Source organism: Cibotium barometz, chromosome 60 (assembly GCF_041138505.1).
Source record: "Cibotium barometz isolate CiBa-2024 chromosome 60, ASM4113850v1, whole genome shotgun sequence".
NCBI classification, from domain to species: Eukaryota; Viridiplantae; Streptophyta; class Polypodiopsida; order Cyatheales; family Cibotiaceae; genus Cibotium; species Cibotium barometz.
Genome location: NC_141105.1, coordinates 14,505,012 through 14,524,512, shown reverse-complemented (window position 1 = coordinate 14,524,512; position 19,501 = coordinate 14,505,012). Strand labels below are relative to the sequence as shown.

The window sequence follows — 19,501 nt, the reverse complement described above, 5'->3', positions numbered from 1 at the left end:
ACAAGAGTGGTCAATGAAGTGAGAGCGATGGAAAGGTCTGGGCAGGGGGGAGCTTTCCCATCCAACGTAGACATGTAACATAGGACTTGGAGGCCAAGTGAAATGGGGACCTCTCCCAAGGAAACCACTTTAAGTCCAAAAAACCATGGAGTGAGAGGGTAAAATTCATTGTATCCAGTAAGAGAAACAAACCGTAATCCCGAATTTGAGGTGAGGCGACTTAATAAGCGAGGAACATCAAACCTCCATGGGAGAGAGAACCGTTAAACAATAAATTGGGCCTAGAGAAAGAGCGAGAACTAGAACCCCAAATGAGCGGATAATTATCCCTTAGAGGTTTGAGCGCGCAGATGATGTGAAGCCCAGTAATACCCTAATACCGATAGAGAATGATGATGGAGAAGATGTGAAGCCTGCAAAAGGCTTTGTTGCTTGGACTTTCCCACAATAAAAGATATAGCCAAACTCGCTCTACTAGACATTGGAGAGCAGGTAGAAACCTTATGTGCTATGTGACATGGATCTCGATAGGCAAACCAGACTTGATTCCACAAAGGCCTTAGTGTGGATTGTTTCAAGACTAACTAATGAGTATGAAGTGTTGTGAAACTTAAATTCCACATAAACTCTTATATCGTGGAAGGTACTTTCTTTGTCATAACTTCATCCTTGGAAGAGGATGGATCGCTAAGCAGCACGACTACACATCAATTGGATGATAAGGACTACAACTCTCAAGTTTGAGCAAAGAATCATGAGTGAGAACCATAACAAACCTCCTCGGAGATCCTAAAATTACTCAATCTATTACAAGTAGGTCCAATCAAAGCCAGTAAGTTTGATCATCTAAAAACAAGTCTTGCTAAAACAACCTCAACCTTTCCTAACTCTACCACTAAAATAGGGGCCAACAAGCCAAAAGCCATATCTAAGGTATAGAAAGCCTAAACCGAGGGAGGAACCAAAAAATGGCCCACTAATCACCAATCCCTACTGTCCCCATTTTGCCACCAATGCCTAAGGATAAACTTTGACATGTGGGATTACCAAAGTTCCAATAATGCCTCTCTAAAATCCAAGGTAAAGCAGCCAAAATGGGTATGGATCCCAAAAGTCAGTATACCTAACCTGCAAAGGATAGCATACGACAAGCTAGTATGGACCCAAACCCAGGGAGAAACACTGGGTAAAGAATTAATCTAGCCACCCAAGGATGGATAACCATGGAATTATCCCTCTAGGCCCAAGGATATGGCTTAATCTGGTTGCCCAAGATTAATTCCATAAAAGAGAGCCATCACCAACAATACAACACAAGAGTTAAAGAACGCCAAAAGTCATCATCATGCTCAAAGCCAATCCATAATCTAGTTGATCCAAAGCAAGCATGGGTACCCAAAAAGGACGAATAAGGGCAATGCTAAAGTAGAGGAATAATTGAACATGGAAGACTAGGAACAACTCCAAAGGTAAATTCAGGACCTCCCTTCAACCTCCAACATGAAGAAGGTTCCTCTAAATCCAAAACAAGAGTGACCGATGAGCAAACCTCGCCCCAAAAGGCCTAAAGACCATAAAGTCTTCAATCTTGACTTGGATAGAAACCTTGTGTTATAAAGAGGATGCTATCACCCTGAATCATACGTCAAGCTAACCCAATAGCAACATCAAGCACATCAAGGTAAAAGATAGATCGGAGGGCAACGCGTTGAAATGTCAAGTCGCTAGAGGTCAAAATGGGCCAATGGCATAAGAGTCAAGAGTCAGGTTACTAAGGGCCAAAATGTGCCCAAGTGTAAGTCCTAGCTACAACACAATGATATTCATAAGGTCTTTTTTCTGTTGAGTCGCTTGTGCTAGAAAGACAAGGATAAAAGTCATCAAGTCCCCTATGCAGGATGCGGTAGGCATAAATGTCAAGACTAAGTCAAGATGAAGGAGTGACATAGTGGTCCTTGCAATCATGTACTATTCAAAAAAGGAGAAGCCTCAACTTCAAAAGCCACTTAGGTTCATCTCCGGATGGGGGGGGACACTAGTGAGTTATAGAAGGGAAGCCTTTTACGATTGGCCTAGTGTATGACCCATCACCTGATCGCTCCCTACTTAATTCTTTTTGCATTGCATATCTGTTTTTGATTAAGCATGTGTTGTGTCTCAAAGTATCACATGATAAGACATATGAAATAGGTACGCTTTATTTATTTTACCACTATATTTGCATTATTGCATATGTTTTTAGATTAAGCATGTGCTGCATATCAGGGTATCACATGACAACACACATTTAATACATACACTTTAACTATTTTACCAGTGCATTTGTATTATTGCACTACATCATTCACGCATCAAGCACCCAGGATAGAAACCTCGTGGTCGATAAATATGCTTTAACTATTTTACCAGTGCATTTGCATTATTGCACTACATCATTCATGCATCGAGCACCCATGGACCCTCACTGAGCTCTCTTGCATAATACGCCATGAATGCATTAAGCATATCTAGGGCACTACATTACAAGATGGAGCATTAGGCACAAGAAGAAGTTGAGGGCCAAGCACTTATTAAAAATCCATACATAATTTCTTGGATCATGGGTGCTCGAACTCCTTGTAGATGATCCCACTTTCTTGTGACAATTCAACATCTTCAATTGTCAATCTCACTTCTACAATTGACGATCCAAGATCCACATCATCATAAATCAGGATCCAATTCAAAGCTAAATTGGTGGTCCTCAGAGCGCATCATCATTTCATAAATCGCAATCCAAGTCAAAGCCCAATCGATGATCTAGTTGCCATGTTATCATAAATCATAATCCACGTCATCAAAGCCTAATCGATAATCTAGGTGCCACATCGTCCACTTACCGACCAACAAATTTTGATCGTGCTTTTCTGAGCTCTCAAATCGTAATCTTTAGTTTGAATTTTCAAGGTTCTAATCATCACATCTTTAGTTTGAATCATTAAGATTTCGATCGCCAGCTCTCTAATCATCATCTTTAGTCTGAATCGTCAAGGTTCCGATTGTCACATTTGAAATTATTGACACTCAGATTGGCCTTCACTTCAGATTGTCAAGGCCTTAATCGTTCACAGTCTGGTCTCACCATCTTTCAAATTGCCAATGTCAAGGTCACACAATGTTGATCATACACATTCAAATTGACTAATTTTGATCATCCTATTCTTGATCATTCATGTTTTAATTATTGTCTTTCTGGTCGTTAGGTTTTGATCATCACATCTGAATCGTTCAATTTTAATCGTGCACATCAAGGTCGTCTAATTGTGATTATCTGTCCCAATCCTGCGATTGAAAGCACTACCATCAGATGTGTCGCCAAGATGAAGTGAAGATCCTCACATCAATGCACCCGTTTTTCTCAACTTTTGAGGACAAGCAGATCTAGCTAGGGGGGATTATTAACTCTTTTTGTACACCTAAAATCCCTACCTCTAGTGTCAATTGTATTCACAGTACATTTAGGCCATGGGCCACTGTTGTATTGAAGCCTGCCATAGCCACAAACCATAGAAAGGGCATAATTGGCTATCAGGGGATGTTACGTAAACGAAGAACATAAACGGATAAAGACTTTCATAGCTAATTTTGAAGGGTCTAGTGACAGTGATAGTTACGAGGATTATATACAAGACAATGACTTTTATTTATGAATGCTCAAACTACAAAATGATTCTAAGTTAGCAAAAATAAATGAGAAATTTCTTTCATTGGGCAGTGGGTTAAGCAAAGCTTTCTTACATATATATAACTTTTGATAATGTGAATGGGGGAATTCTATCATTTCTTAAGTGTAAAATTTTCTTATTCTCTTGAGCTGTTACCTTCTTGCTTTGATTGTAGTGTGCATGCTTATATGTTGATAGTGTGTAGAAAGCATGTATGCTGGCTTTGCTTGAATGAGAGAGTGATTGAGCATGATTGTAAAAGAGAGTGTTTCAAGCTTTCTAGCTTAACCATTACCTTTAGGAAGGATTGCTTAGTGGATTAGAAAGTAGAGAAAGGGCTTAAAAAATAGGGATTGACACACCTCTTGGCTTCTTTAGCCTTTTCAAAGGGACTTCCATGATCCAAGATAACCACTAGTACTATGTTCCAAGATAACCACTAGTACTATGATCCCTTACTAGAGAGCAAGAAGGTTCTCGACATGAACAAGGCAAAAAAGTTTCGTAAAATTTAAAGCCTTCAACTTGTGAAAAACCTTTGGCGATCATTCGTGCCTTATACTTTTCCAAAGTACCTATTGGAATTAGGGTTAGGGTTGCAACAATGCACACACAAAAGATAGAGAAGCTTGAGAGCACACAAACTCACTAGATTAGAATGAACAAATGTGTGCCAGATACAAAAGATAAGTACACACCCCAAAATGAGTAGATAAGAGGGTGTACATATGCACGGGGGAAAAAACCTCCTTGTAAGGGAAAAAGTGCCCCGACAATCCTAAGTGCGTTCACACACATCACTACCATATAATGCTACAAATCCCCCTTGGAGTGATGATATGAACATGTACAGAGTATGGCAGATCAATGCTTAAAAGGCAGTAAGACCAAAGCTTTATGAAAAGCTTCAAACTTTTCATGAGGAAGAGCCTTCGTGAATAAATTTGCCATGTTGTCATGTGTAGGCACGCATACCAAGTTGATCTCTACTACAGAGAGTCTTTCCTTGACATAGTGGTAATGCACCTCAATGTGCTTAGTGTGAGCATGAAACATTGGGTTCCTCGCAATTGCTAATGCGCTCTGGGTGTCAGTGAAAATCGTAGTGCTAGACGACTGTCCAACACCCAAATCGTAGTGCTAGACGACTGTCCAACACCCAAATCAGTGAAAATCGTAGTACTAGATGACTATCCAACACCCAAATCAACCATAAGATGTTTGAGCCACACACACTGTAAAATCTGCCCTGTACTTAGCTTCACAGCAGCTAGAAGTGGCCGCTATAGGCTTCTTCTTTGCTGATCCATGATATACATAAATCACCAAGGCGAAAGCAAAACCCACTAGTGGACACTTATGTGTCATAACATCCAGCCCAATCTAAATCACTGAAAGCATGTAGCTATGACTCACCCTCCTTTGGATAAAATAATCCAAAATATTGAGAGCCTTGTAAATAGCAAAAAACCCGCTTAATAGCCTACCAATGCTTCGTACTACCTAGACTATGCATAAGTCTGCTCAACTATGAGACTGCATACTGTATATCTGGCCTCGTGTTGCACACATAAAGAGAAGGGATCCAACAACCTGCTGATACAAACTAGCATCAAAGAGTCTCCTGCATCTTGAAGACTAAGTTGAGTACCTGTCTCCATAGAGTGTAGCCACAGGTTTACAATCTTTAAGATTAAACCTCTTCAATAGCTTCTGTATATATTTAGATTGCAGCATAACAATGCCATCATTGCACTGCATAAACTGAATCCCCAAATAGTAATGCAAGGGCCCCAAATCTAACATCTTAAATGATGACTGTAAATTAGCCTTATAGGCTGAAATTTGATCTATATTGGGTCCCGTGAGTAGCATGTCATCAACGTATAGAACAATGATAAAAAATGTGTCCTTACTCCTCTTCACATAGAGGGTACTCTCTGATGGACTATTGTAAAAATCATTTACAACCAAGTATGCACGAATCTTCTCATACCATGCACTAGGAGCTTGCTTAAGGCCATAAAGAGCCTTTTTCAACTTGCATACTTTAGACTCGTCTCCTTTCTCTGAGCAAGACCAGGAGGTTGCGAAACATACACCTCCTCATGTAAATCACCATTCAAGAATGCAATCTTAATGTCCAACTGATGTACATTCCACCCATGATGTACTGCCAAAGCACTGAGACACCTAATGGTAGTCATACAAGATGTGGGTGCAAAGGTCTCATCATATAATCAATGCCCTTTTGCTGGGCATACCTCTTTATAACAAGTCTGGCCTTGTAGCGATCAATGCTACCATCTGCTTTGTGTTTTAACTTGTAAACCCACTTAGTACCAATGGTAGTCATACAAGATGTGGGTGCAAAGGTCTCATCATATAATCAATGCCCTTTTGCTGGGCATACCTCTTTATAACAAGTCTGGCCTTGTAGCGATCAATGCTGCCATCTGCTTTGCGTTTTAACTTGTAAACCCACTTAGTACCAATGGCCTTCTTGCCACGAGGTAGATCTGTCAAATACTAGGTGTCATTCTTGAGTATAGAGTTATACTCATCCTGTATAGCATGCATCCAATGATCATCATCTTGTGCTTCCTCAAAAGGAAACAGGTTCCTCCTCATTACATAAAGTAAAAATGAGAACATGATCCACATGAGAATAATCTACATGATGAGAACTTGCACGAGTTTTGCGCTAGGTAAAGGAGCTGCCAACTTACTATCCCTGAATGTCTGCACAAGCCATTTTGGCATACGCCTAGATTCTTCTGTGGAAACCTCGAGGAGGAGGTATATGTGGAACATCCACTTGGGTTTGTGGTTTATGATTCTGAAAGTAAAGTTTATAGGTTACAAACGGCACTCTACAGGCTGAAATAGGTCCCACAAGCATGGTTCTAGAGGATTAATGCTTACTTTATGAGATTTGGTCTCTCACATCGACCTTCAAACGCAAATTTGTATGTCTTTTGTGAGCATGGGAAGTATATGGTTTATTCTCTATGTAGATGACCTCATCTTAACAGGGGGAATCACCAGAAAAAGATCTCACAAACACAATATATGCTTAGTGCAATGTTTGAGATAATAGATCTTGGGCTCATGCATTATTATGGGAATTGAGGTTGGCAGAAGCTAGATTAAATTTTCATCACTTAGTGAAATATGCAAGTGAGATACTCAAGGCATTTGGCATGACCAAATGCAAGGTAGTTGGTACCCTAATGGAGGTTGATCTATTGGTGTTCATCGAAGACACCTTAGACCTTGTGGATGAGACCTTATATAGGAAACTAGTTGTTGGTAGTCTCATCTTCTTGTGTAATATTAGACCAAACATCATTTTTTATGTTGGTGGTTTGAGAAGGTACTCCAACAAGCCCCAAGAGAATCATTGGAAAGCAAGTATGCAAGTGTTGTGATATATCCAAGGTATATCTAAGGTACTCAAGAGTACAATATCACCTATATCATTAGCAAGAACCTTAGTGGCTTTTATGACTCAGATTGGGCGGGTGGTTTGGACACCAGGAGCTCAGTGACATGGTATTCTTTTTCTCTTAGTTTGGGACGCCAAGATCAATAAAAAAATAGCCCACTATTGCGCTCTTGTCGATAGAGAGGCTGAGTACAAAGCTACATGCTTTGCATCATGTGAGGCACTGTGGTTGAGGAGGATTCTATAGGATACGAGTGGTGTATAAGTAGCCTACAATGCTGCAATGTGATAACTAGAGTTGCACTTGTAATTCATGATCACACATAACACATTGAGATTCATTATCACTTTGTGTGCAGAATGTTGTGTTTCATGATCGCACAAAACACATTGAGATTCATTATCACTTTGTGTGCAAGTTCATCATGTTCACGGAGTTCAAGATGGTCTATTGTCCAATGACAAAGAATCGTGGAGACATGTTCCAAAAGGTTTTGAGCAGAGATCAAATAAAGGAGCATCTTCATCGACTTAGAATTGAACCAAAGAGGGAGTGGTGGACATTAAGGGGGGGTGTTGGATATAAATGCTCCGCCCTCATATTGTATTGTCCAAGTATAGCTAGCTCATGTTTGTATGACTACCATTATGATTGAGGAGTAGCCATGGTTGAGTAATGCGAGCGCCCGGACATCTTTGTATTCATGATTGAGTGAAGGTGGCCTAAGAGGCCAAATGGTTTTGATATGGCTGCGATTAGATTTGGCACACTACGAAATAGGCTACATGTTACATTGGACCGTTATCTCATAATGGTCCACATATGGAGTAGGTAGACTTTTCTCTTGGACACCATGTCCTTACATTGCAAGGCTCAAGATGATCCCAAATGGCCATGGGAGATGGGGAATCGGCTACGCACTACCACACAACATCTTTATACGCCTAGTCTATGGGCACTGACTATGACTACGGACCTACAGGGTCATGTCATGGCTGCCCCGCATATACAGGCATATAAAGATACACGACCAACCCCGCATATACAGGCATATAAAGATACACGGCCAAGCCCTTCTCTACATAGTCAATTAGTCATCACTACAAGTTTACTTCCTAGCTTCTATTAGTAGAAAACCTCCGTCTCTTAGTAGCTCTAGATTAGCCATTGAAGCTACCTTCATAGGAGCACACACATGCGGGGCTTTGCTATCTATTGTATCACTTCAGTAATGCAATATTCTTATCTATCTCTGTTATTATGAAATTTGAGTTTTAAAGTTTTGTGCTGTGAAAGATCCTACTTCTTGTAAGTGCTCTCTTGTATACACTACACGTTGTATCCTCTACATAAGGTCACTTACACACACTCATAAAAGTGCGTACATACACTCAGAGGGGAAAGACTCCTAAAGAGGGAAAAAGTGGCCCAACCCATTATTAGATATGTCCACACATCGCTACAAATCCCTTCTGTAGAAGTGACGATGTGAACATGTACTGGGATTATGTGTCTGATTAATCCCCAAATGGAAATAAACCCAAAGCTTTGTGAAAAGCTTTGAACTTCTCTCGTGAGAGAACTTTCATGAACAAATCTATCACATTATAATGTGTAGAGACATAAGCCAAGCTGATCTCTCCTGCTAATGATCCTCTTCCTAATATAATGATAATGCAACTCGATGTGCTTTATGCGAGCATGAAACACTAGGTTCCTTTTGCAGTGGCTAATGTACTCACACAGTTAGTGAAGATGGAGGTGTGGGGGACTGTGTCCAACACTAAGATTTGCCAAAAGGCATCTAAGACAAACACTATCCACAATCACTATAAAGCTTGCCCTATACTCAGATTCATAGTTAGAAGTGACCATTGTCAGCTCTACTGAAATCAAAAGCTACTATTAGACACTCATGTGTCATAACATCCATCCCAATTGAAATAACTGAACGCATGCAGCTGAAAATCACCCCCCTTAGCTGAGAATGTGCATAAACTTACTCAACTGGGAGACCCTAAATTGAATGGCTGGCCTCGTATTGTATGGATAGATGAGACACCTGATAGCATGCTAAAGTAATGCATCAAATGGTTCACCTGAATCCTAGAGACAGAGCGCCTAGCACCTGTCTCTCCTAGTGTAGCAACATGCTTACAGTCTTCAAGACCAAACCGTGTAAGCACCCTCTGTATGAATTTTGACTATAACTTCACAATATCATCATCATGCTACATAAACTGTATGGCTAAATAATAATGTAACAAGCCCAAATCTGCCATCTTAAATAACACATGTAATTCAAACTTAAAGGCTGATATCTTCTCCTCATTAGGGCATGTGAGCACCATGTCATCAACATATAAAACAGTGACCAAAAAGCAATCTTTCATCCTTAAGTTTACATAGAGGGCACTCTTAGTTGGACTATCGCAAAAATGATTTACAACTAAGTATGCATTTATCTTCTTATACCATGCTTTAGGAGCTTGCTTAAGGCTATATAAAGCTTTTCTTAAACTGTATACTTTAGACTCCTATCCCTTCTCAATAAAACCATGAGGCTGAGATACATAAACCTCCTCATGCACATCCAAATCACCATTCAAGATAACACGAGTGATTTCCATAATAGCAATACTCATGGTCTACTTCCCAATATAAATAAGAAATGTAATTCCCAATAACACAAGAGTGATTTCCGTAATAGCAATGCTCCTAGGTCTACTTCTCCTTCCCATACATTCTAAGCATGTCCTCAAGAATGTCATTAACTCTCCTAGTTTCTCCCTTAGCATGAGGATGAAAAGTAATGCTTATTTTGAGCTCCGTTCCAATGGTTTTGAATGTTGTTTACCTAAAATTAGAAGTGAATTTGGGATCTTCATTCGTTCGACACTATGTTTTTAGGTAAATTGTGGACTTGGAATATCTCTTTCATAAAAATTTGGGCTACTTCCATGGCTTTATCTATCTTTTTCATAGTGAGTTACCACAAATGGTGTTGTATCCGGGCAACTTAATGATGAAATTATCCATAGAATTGGACTCCCACTTTCGATTTGGACCATTTGAAGGTTCTATTTTCCTAGGAATTCTTTTTTATTCTACTCGCTTTCGGAAAAGAAGTACTCTCTTACGTGATTTACAACAATTTTTTTTGAGTCTTGGCCAAAAGGATGATTTTTGTCCCTATGGATAGCTCTTGTTGAATCCCACGTTATGACTATCCTTGTGGATTTTATCTTTTAAGTTCAGGTACATCTAGAATACAAAGTCTATTCCTTAAGTATAGATTCCCATCACACTTCTCAGCTAAAAGTTCATCTGATCCTAAAGTCAATTACCTGAGGACGATATCAAACTAAGGATCTATCCTTATAGCATTTATGACCTGGTTCTCAAACTACGGATATAGCATTAGAAAGAGGCATTCATTAACAAAGAGGTCTTGCACTTTTTTCTCTTTTCTCGTGAGGTATTTGATATCTAAATACTCGCATAAGAGTTCCATCCACTTTCTTTGTCTATCATTGTTGAGAAGAGGTTGGGAAAAAAGATACTTCAAACTTTGATGATCCTTACTTCAAATTTGGTACCCCCAAAAGGAAGTATCTCCAATGTTTAAGTGCATGGACCATGGCTGCCATGTGTAGGATACTTCTTTTCATGCTCTAAATTTTCAAGACTCATTAAGCCACCTCTCTCACAAGTCACATGGTTTTCTTATTATTTTATAGCTCTTGTTGGGGTTTTTCTTAAATTAACAATTTTTCATGAATCTGTCACTTCATGGACATATTGTAACACTCTTGGTCTCATAGACCCTTTGGTATTTTGTAGACATTAATACAATTTATTTCTTTTTGTAGACATCACTAGAACTTTCTCTCTCTCTCTCTCTCTCTCTCTCTCTCTCTCTCTCTCTCTCTCTCTCTCTCTCCAACCCCCCAATGGCTTGTGGGGGGGCAAATATAGGCTGAGTGATGACCAGAGAGTGGAGGTTGGGAGAGAGGGGTTGGCAAAGAACAAAGAGAATAGGCTGGTGAGAAATTCAGTGATGTGAGGTTCCTATTTTTTTAATGGGAGACCACAAAGATGTTAGTGAATGAGTTTCCACACATTTGATTGGAAAAAAATAATGACGCCTTAAAATTAACAACTTATATTCACTCTATGCTACTAATTAGTTTTTTTGTTGATGTATATTCACTCTATGCTATTAATTATTTTTCTTGTTGATGTATATTCACGCTATGCTATTAATTATTTTTTTTGTTGATGTAATTTTCTTTCAAACCTTAAAGAAGCTAAAGCTTCTTTAAGGTATTGAAACATTAAAGAAGTTTTCTCTAAAGAATTTAATGATTCTAGTTTTGATGAAAAAAATACCCATTATTAATTTATAAACAAAAATTTATGACGTGCATATTTTATAAATTCGAATCATAGTAGATTGATTTTTTTCCTTAAAAAAAGTTTGTTTAAAATCCACCAAAAAAAAACAAGAACATAAATGTTTGAATTTTCCAACAAAGTACAAATTGAATTTGCAAGAAGTCTACATGTTTCATTGCAAGACGTTGAAAAACAAAGCGATTACATAGGGATCATAATAAAATATCTAACTAAGCAAAACATGCCTTTTCTTCTGTCAAACCAACAAGGCCCCAAAAAAAAAGCATCACACTAAACAAAGTAGGCTTCTTCTTCTGTCAAACCAACATACTTGTAGATTTCTGGGAGAGATAGGCACAAATGTATCACCTTCTACAATAGCTTTTTTGAATTTATACGCTCTCTCCCATACAGATAAATAAGATGTGATGTAGTCATGTGGTGATTGTGGTTGTTGATCATCATCAATAACTATTGGGTTTGATCTGCTTCCCGACTGAGTATTGTTGAAATCTTGAATATCATCAGCATCAGCATTGTCATCTTCTTCATAATCTTCATTGTTTCTTGCATTCATAGGCTCAAAGTACTTGTCAGGAGGAGTGTCGACAAAGAAGATCTCTTCTATATCTATGCATTGAGTCAATTGTGGTAGTTTCATTACTTTCCAGATTGCTGCAGCTCTTTTTTGTTCATACCCGACCCTATTTTTGGAATAATCCAAGAGGCTGACGGGTACTACTTTCCAGTATGAATCTTTTTTAGAAGAGAGCTTTGCAAAGATGCGCCTATTTTATTGACCACATAATTATCCATGTAGATGTATACTCTTTCAAAAAGATTGATAGGTGATAAGCACACTTTATTCTTCAAGTCAGCCTGCCCATATAATGCATACAACTGTCTTCCTCTAGTAATCTCTTATGCAGATATATTGTGCGAGAAAAATCTAAAGTGCGGTTTATGCAAATATCTCATGCAATAACCCACCATTCCTTCGAGGGTATGCATCCTAACCTATCTAAGGCCTCTACACATGACAAGTGCACCCTCAGGTTTAAACTTATCCCATCCTAACTATATTTTTATTGTTTTTCCTATGCTCATGAGAGATGACGCCATTAAACTAGCTACCATTTGAAAGTGCAAATGATTTAATGTCCCTCCTTTCTCTAAGGCAAAAAGATATTTTAAACACTCCATCCTCAAAAATTCCTCTAAGGGTTCCCAAGAGGATAGGTTAATATCTCTACTCCCTATAGCAATCGTAACACATACTTCAAAGAGTTTAGGTTTTTTTTCTCGTGGGAAAGACGGGATTTTGTGCACTGAAGGTTTAGAATTTGCATTTCTCTCATTCTGCATCAATTTTTTTCCTTTGCTATCTTGTTTGCTTGAACCTTCAAAAAAAGATACAGATTATAATAGAATTAAAATCTTTAGTGCAAATCAGTTAGAAAAATTTATAAAATTTTTTGTGCGTACCTAATTTTCTTTAAGCAAATATATTTAGAAAATATATTCTATGATTCAAATAAACATGAAAAAAGTATAAAGTTGGATTTATTTATTGAACTGATTGCATACATTACTTATCATTATTTTATCATATCATTTTACAAACATCCTTGGGCGTGATTATTTATTTTATATAAAACTGATTATTGTTTCAAATTTTAAATCTAAATTATTCATAAACATATCAATATCAAATAATTTTTTAAACATTCTTTAACAAGAAAAAAAAAGAAAAAGATCTTGTAAAAATTAGCATATTACTTCTATACAGGAAAAAGGAAATCCGGACTTATCAGTTCTTTAATTGCATCGTTTAAAAAAACACATACTCAAAAATCTAAATCCACACTAAATATAACGTATAACGTTTTTTACAATAGATGCATTAGAATGTGTATATGATGCATCATTAAAGAGGTAATAATAAGTAATTAAAAGAATTTTTAAAAAAAAGGGGAAGCATGAAAAGCTACATTGTATATAATAAAACTGTTTATTAATAAGCACGCCCTACATTTTTTGAGGAATGGATACATGATACAGGAGTCAGATATTTACTTTTTTAAAATTACACATATTTAAAAAAGTAAATCCACTTAAAATATCACATATAACGTTTATTACAATACGTACATTACAATGTGTGCATGATGCAGCATTAAAGAAGTAATAAGTAATTAAAAGAATTTACAAAAATAAAGGGGAGCATGAAAAAGTACATTGTATTTAATAAAACTATTTATCACAGTTAAATAAGCACGATCAACATTTTCATTGTATTTAATATAACTGTTTATTACAATAAACACGCTTAACGCTCGATATTTCTTATTCTGTATTCTTAGAATGCAACTAGTCAAAAAGTTCTGTATTCTTAGAATGCAACTAGTCAAAAAGTTACAAAATGCAGGGGTACGGAATGCAACTAGCACGACATAATCTGCATAAATCAAAAATTGTTTAGTATGTATACGTCAAAATAAGCATGGCCAACATTTTTTTAGGAAACACGACCATCATTTTCAAGAATAAATTAATAAACATCAGACAAAAATATGCAAAAAATTACCGAATGATCGTGCTTTGCTCTTCATTGCGTAGAGGCTACGCAAAGTATCCGGACCTTCAGGAGGGGTGATTATTCGAGGAAAAGCATAGCACTGAGCACGGGGTACAGTGGAGGAGGATGGTACCTGTGAGGGCAAAAGAGACCAAAGAACCAAATATATGAAAGATCAGAGTAAAACACATAGTATGCAATGGTGTTCAATATAAAAGATGAAGTCCAGTACAGGAGCTCTATGTGAGACTCCGGATAAGCAGAAAGAACTACTGTACCATAAAACGAGGTTAACAAAGCTGGAGTAACCCTGATGTAAGCGTCGATATAAGCTTGAAGCACACGTCGGAGATCACTCGACGTAGATGACAAAGTAAACTTGTTGGTGTAGGCAATGTAGTAGGTGAAGTTAACGCTGCTGGTAACTTGATGAAGGTGACAAATTCAACCTAAAGAAGGCGATGCAGAAAAGCTGATGTAGGTGCCCAGTTCGTCACCTAAATTAGGCGATGTAGAAAAGCTGATGTAGGCACCCAGACCAATAGCAGTTAACTGCTGTTGAGACTGGCTGTAGGCGGCATCAAGTTGCAGTCAAATCAGCGCATGACTTGGCTGTAAGCGATGCAATAGAAGCTAATGTAGGCATCGACTTGTGTGCTGACCAGCAAAAACAAGCAGTGGTAATACAGACGTGAGGCGACCTGTACACAAGTGTTGGAGCGCTGATGTGAGGCGACCAACACATGAGCAGATGGAACACTGCGATGATGAGAAAATGCATATGCGCCTGCACGTCAGTTGGTGAGCTGAGGACAAGCGAAGGGCCTCATTTATATATGAGAATTAAAGTGCCCAGCAAAGAAGTCGACCAAACAAAGAAGTTAGCCCTTTTTGGGCTGCATAGTTTAGGTACATTTTCACACACCCCCCTCTCAGACCAAAAAGGGATCATGAGAGAAGATGAGGGGAAAAAGATGGTTGTCGAAGATGAGGATTTCTGTGCTTTGACCAAGGTACGGCATCTGGGATTGAGAAGTACTGGAATGAATGCCACGATGCAAGAGGTTTTCACATGCCAGAATGCCCATTTTTGGGCTTTCATTCATATATGCGCCTCAAACACATAAAACAGAATGCTGTGCATAATAGGGAATGCATGATGAAAAAAATCTAATGCATTGGGTTTTCACAGGAGGCATGCCCTCATGGGGTTTTCACTGACTCATGTTCCCTATACAAAAATGGTAAAAAATGAATGAAGAGGCAGATCCCCCTCTCAATGAGCGGAGGGTGATGGTGGTGGATCGATGCCAATCCGATTGCGAAGACGCTCAAGAATGGGGCGGTTGACGGACTTCGTTAGGATGTTTGCTTGGTTGTTCACCGTAGAAATGTACTGGAGTCGGATGGTACCAAGCTCAACCTATTCCCTGTTAAAGTGAAAATGAACACCCACATGACTGTCAACGAAGATGATAGAGGTGGTGTCGATGGAGACGCGGATGTTGGAAAGAAGTTGACGAAGATACATAACCTCAGTGGCGGCATCATAGAGGGCCCGGTATTCGGCCTCTGCTGAAGAACCTACAACAGTATCCTGCTTTTTGCTATACCAAGAGAAAGGGGCAGATCCGAGGGAGAACAAATAACCACCATGAGAACGTCGAGAATCATGGTCACTAGCCGAGTCAGAGTCCGTGTAACCATGCAAGGAGATCCCACGACTGTAGTGAAGTCCATACAAATAGGTACCTGCTAGATAGCGGGCAACCCTCATTGCTGAACTCCAATGTGGCTCCTTTGGAGCATTGAAATACTGGCTTAAATGGAGGTACAATAGGAGATATCAGGATGAGAATTTGTGAGCCAAATAAGTTTCCCAACCACTTGTCGGTAGGCTCGCTCTTCATGTGGAGGTGAGTCCACTTCCTTTGAGAGTTTAACGGTGGGATCCAATGGAGTGGCCCCACAGGGATAGCACCATCAGGAAAATAGGAAGTAATGAGTTGGAGACAGTATTTCTATTGAGATACGAAAATACCATTAGGATGTTGGATCACCTCCATGCCAAGGAAATATGAGAGAAGGCCGAGATTAGTCATCTCAAAAGTTTATCTAAGCTGTGCCATGAAATCAATCATTTTGTCTTCACAGGAACCTGAAATTATTAGGTCATCGACATACAAAACAAGGTAGCAAACTAGCACTTGATCAGTGTGAATATAGAGATTGGGGTCACAGTGTGATGGGTGAAAACCTTGGCTGAGAAAAAATATGTCGATGCGATGATACCACGCCCGGGGTGCTTGTTTAAGCCCATAAAGAGCTTTATGTAGGCAAAAAACTTTATCCTCAAGACCAGGGAGAGGGAGTCCCGGAGGTTGGTCAACACAGACCTCCTCTTGAAGAATGCCATTTAAAAAAGCACTCTTAACATCCATCTGGTAGATAGGCCATTTATGGTGGGCAGCCAGATTGAGTAAAAGACGGATTGTGGTCATTCGAGCAGTGGGAGCAAAAGTCTCGTCGAAATCAATGCCTTCTTTTTGGCAAAAGCCTTGCACGACAAGCCGGGCTTTGTATGTGTCCAGGGTACCATTTTTGGTGCAAAAAATCCATTTGGTTCCAATGACCTTCTTATGACGAGGGCGATCCATAAGGGACCACGTGCCATTACGGTCAATGCTTTCAAGTTCGAGTTCCATTGCCTGTTTCCAGGATGGAATTTTAATAGCATCTTTCCACGAAGTTGGCTCATCATGTGCTACATAGTCTGCAGAAAAAACAGAGGCAAATGAGGCACGAGAGGCATTTCTGGTGGATCGACGATGAGGACCGTCCAAAGGGATATCAAAGGGAAGTATACGAGAATCACGGATGGTTTGTTGATATACCAGTGAGGCGTCGACTTGTGTGTTGACCAGCAAGTAGTGGTAATACAGATGTGAGGCGACCTGTACACAAGTGTTGGAGTGTTGATGTGAGGCGACCAATACATGAGCATATGGAACGCTGCGATGATGAGAAAACGCAGATGTGCCTGCACGTCAGTTGGTGAGCTGAGGACAAGCTTTTATGGGGGTCATGCCGTGTGTTCAATTATACGGCGCATATGACACGTGTAATAACACTTCAGATCACCTTTCCACTATTGCCAACTTCAAAAGTAAGAATTAATTAATTTATCACTCAAAAAACGTTGGGCGTGCTTATTCGGCTTTAAAAAAAAAGGGATTGGGCAATGAATTGTCGTATTTGCTTTTAGAAGTATAAATTGCAGAGAGCTTTTATTTTTTTTAAAAATAATAAAAAATGCCATGTGAGTTTAATTTATGAAGGAAGCTTCTGTGCAGTTTAGTACTGATTTACCACTGCGTGTAATTTTGGATGGCAGCGTACTGGTCGAAACATTAGCAGCAGTGATTTGGCCGCCAGAACGTTCACATGAATGATTGCAACGTTGATGCCATGGTAAGAGCTCCCATAAGAGTTAATCTTTTTCCTTCAAAGCTTCAACGCTGTTGGGTTATTTTGGATGCTAAATCGAGATGTATGTTTGCATGCGACGACATCAACTGATATGTGTGTAATAGGGCTATGTTTGCATGTAACGACATCGATTATCATATGTGTTTCAACATGAAGAGGGCCATGGCCATGTTTCACTTGATGTCTGTGATGACATCATGTCCATGTTTTCCCTGATGTATGTTTGCACATGATCAACATTTGTGTGTAACATGAATAGGGTCATGGCCATACTTTCCTTGTTCCATTAACTTAATGGCTTCTTCTTTTGTCAGTTTTCCATCGCGGCAATCAATGACGTGGATGCCACACAACATGATTGGCAGCCCTTGGCACCAACCAAAGAAGCACAGGTTTGCATTACTTGATGGATAAAGCTCAATACTTTCATGTCGTGTTGTAGGTTTAGGTTTTCTTGAAGTTTACAAATGGTTAATGTGGGCGTTGCCTGAGTGGCAATTGTATTGTGCCTCTCTAGCACGGGGACAGTTTGAACCCTGACACCTATTGTATATATGTGTTTAACAACACTGAAAAAAAAATGGGTATATGTAGAATCCAGTGATTAATTTAGTGTTTGAGATTCCTTACACCGTCAAAAAAACCACGCTTTGACTTCATTGAGTTGCTAATGACACTCTCCATCATAGGAGTTCCGACTCACTCAAATGTACCATGAAAGCCTTATACATTTGCAAGCTGGGGAATACAAGCAAGCACAAAAGCTTTTGCAGGCTATCATCCAGGATCCTTTGAGTGTCAATGCAGAAGTAAGTTGTATGTTATTCATACATCCCCCCTCCCCCTCCCTCCCTCCCCCTCCCCCCCCCCAAAAAAGGGTCTCGGTGTCCGAGCCCATGACCTCTTGAGTAGAGTGGGTTGTGAGCTAACTGTGTGGGCAAAAGCTGGCCCGCCAATATACATTTTCTCTTTCTCATCCAGTGAAGAGGATGTTGAGTCCCATTATCATCATCATTTTTCTTTGCTTGTTTTGCAGACGGAGAACACGATGAGTTCTGATCCCATGCGTCAGCTCAGGTTTGTGTTTAGTGCTAGCTAATTCCACTACATCGGCTTCTAGTAAAGCGTGCTTTTTTTTTTTCCCGCAAATCAATGGTTTAGGATGCCCTTGGAGGACCCTTGCATTTGTCTTGTATTTGTCATTCTACCACCCCTTTGTGGAGTGAAGTGATCACATGGTTTCTTGGGGATTTGATACAGTAGATATACTTTTATGCAAGGTCTAGCAGCTTGCAAGCTTTTTTGCAGAAAGTAGAGGAAAAGCTCTTGGTGATAGATTGAGTAAGGAGATGGCCTTTGGTGTCATGTTCTGAAAGCGTTTCTAGGTTGGACAAGAGGCGAAGGAGGTTGTTTCTATGAAGGGGTCTTGATCATAGGTGTACACTGGGGGTGCGGGTGATACATTTCAGTGAACCCACCTAAAATGAAGGTGTACATCTGCCTCTGTTGTCTCACTCCTATCTACCGACTCCCAAGTGTAGCAGTGCACTATGGGTAGACATCTGCGTAACAACAGTACCGTTGTCTCACTCCTATCTACTGACTCCAAAGTGTAGCAGTGCACTATGGGTAGACATCTCTGGGTTTTGATGTGCCTCTGTAAAATTTGATATCATGCCATGATACATTTCAGTGAAGATGCCTGGGGCTACAATTTTATACTGCCGTACATATTCCATATTTGATTGTAAAGTCTGTGTATCTCCTATTTGGGTGGAAATGCTTAGGTTTGTAAAGGTAAGATCAGGTATGTGTGCAATGTCTACGGGGGGCTGGTGGGCAGCTGGAAAAGCATATGTGCAGGCTCTTAAAATGGTCGGATC

The 19,501-nt window shown here is 39.4% G+C and overlaps 1 protein-coding gene across 2 annotated transcripts in view; it reads left to right on the top strand.

Moving 5' to 3' along the window:
• The first annotated feature begins 17,380 nt into the window (after positions 1–17,380).
• Positions 17,381–19,501, top strand: part of LOC147605022 (Tetratricopeptide repeat (TPR)-like superfamily protein) — a 105,766-nt gene continuing 103,645 nt past the window's right edge. For both annotated transcript variants that reach the window (XM_086794382.1, XM_086794381.1), the window contains exons 1-4: positions 17,381–17,600; positions 17,933–18,010; positions 18,308–18,427; positions 18,655–18,695. In XM_086794382.1, coding sequence (XP_086650508.1) covers positions 17,574–17,600; positions 17,933–18,010; positions 18,308–18,427; positions 18,655–18,695 — 266 coding nt within the window. In that variant the 5' untranslated portion in view covers positions 17,381–17,573. The remainder of the gene's footprint in view (positions 17,601–17,932; positions 18,011–18,307; positions 18,428–18,654; positions 18,696–19,501) is intronic.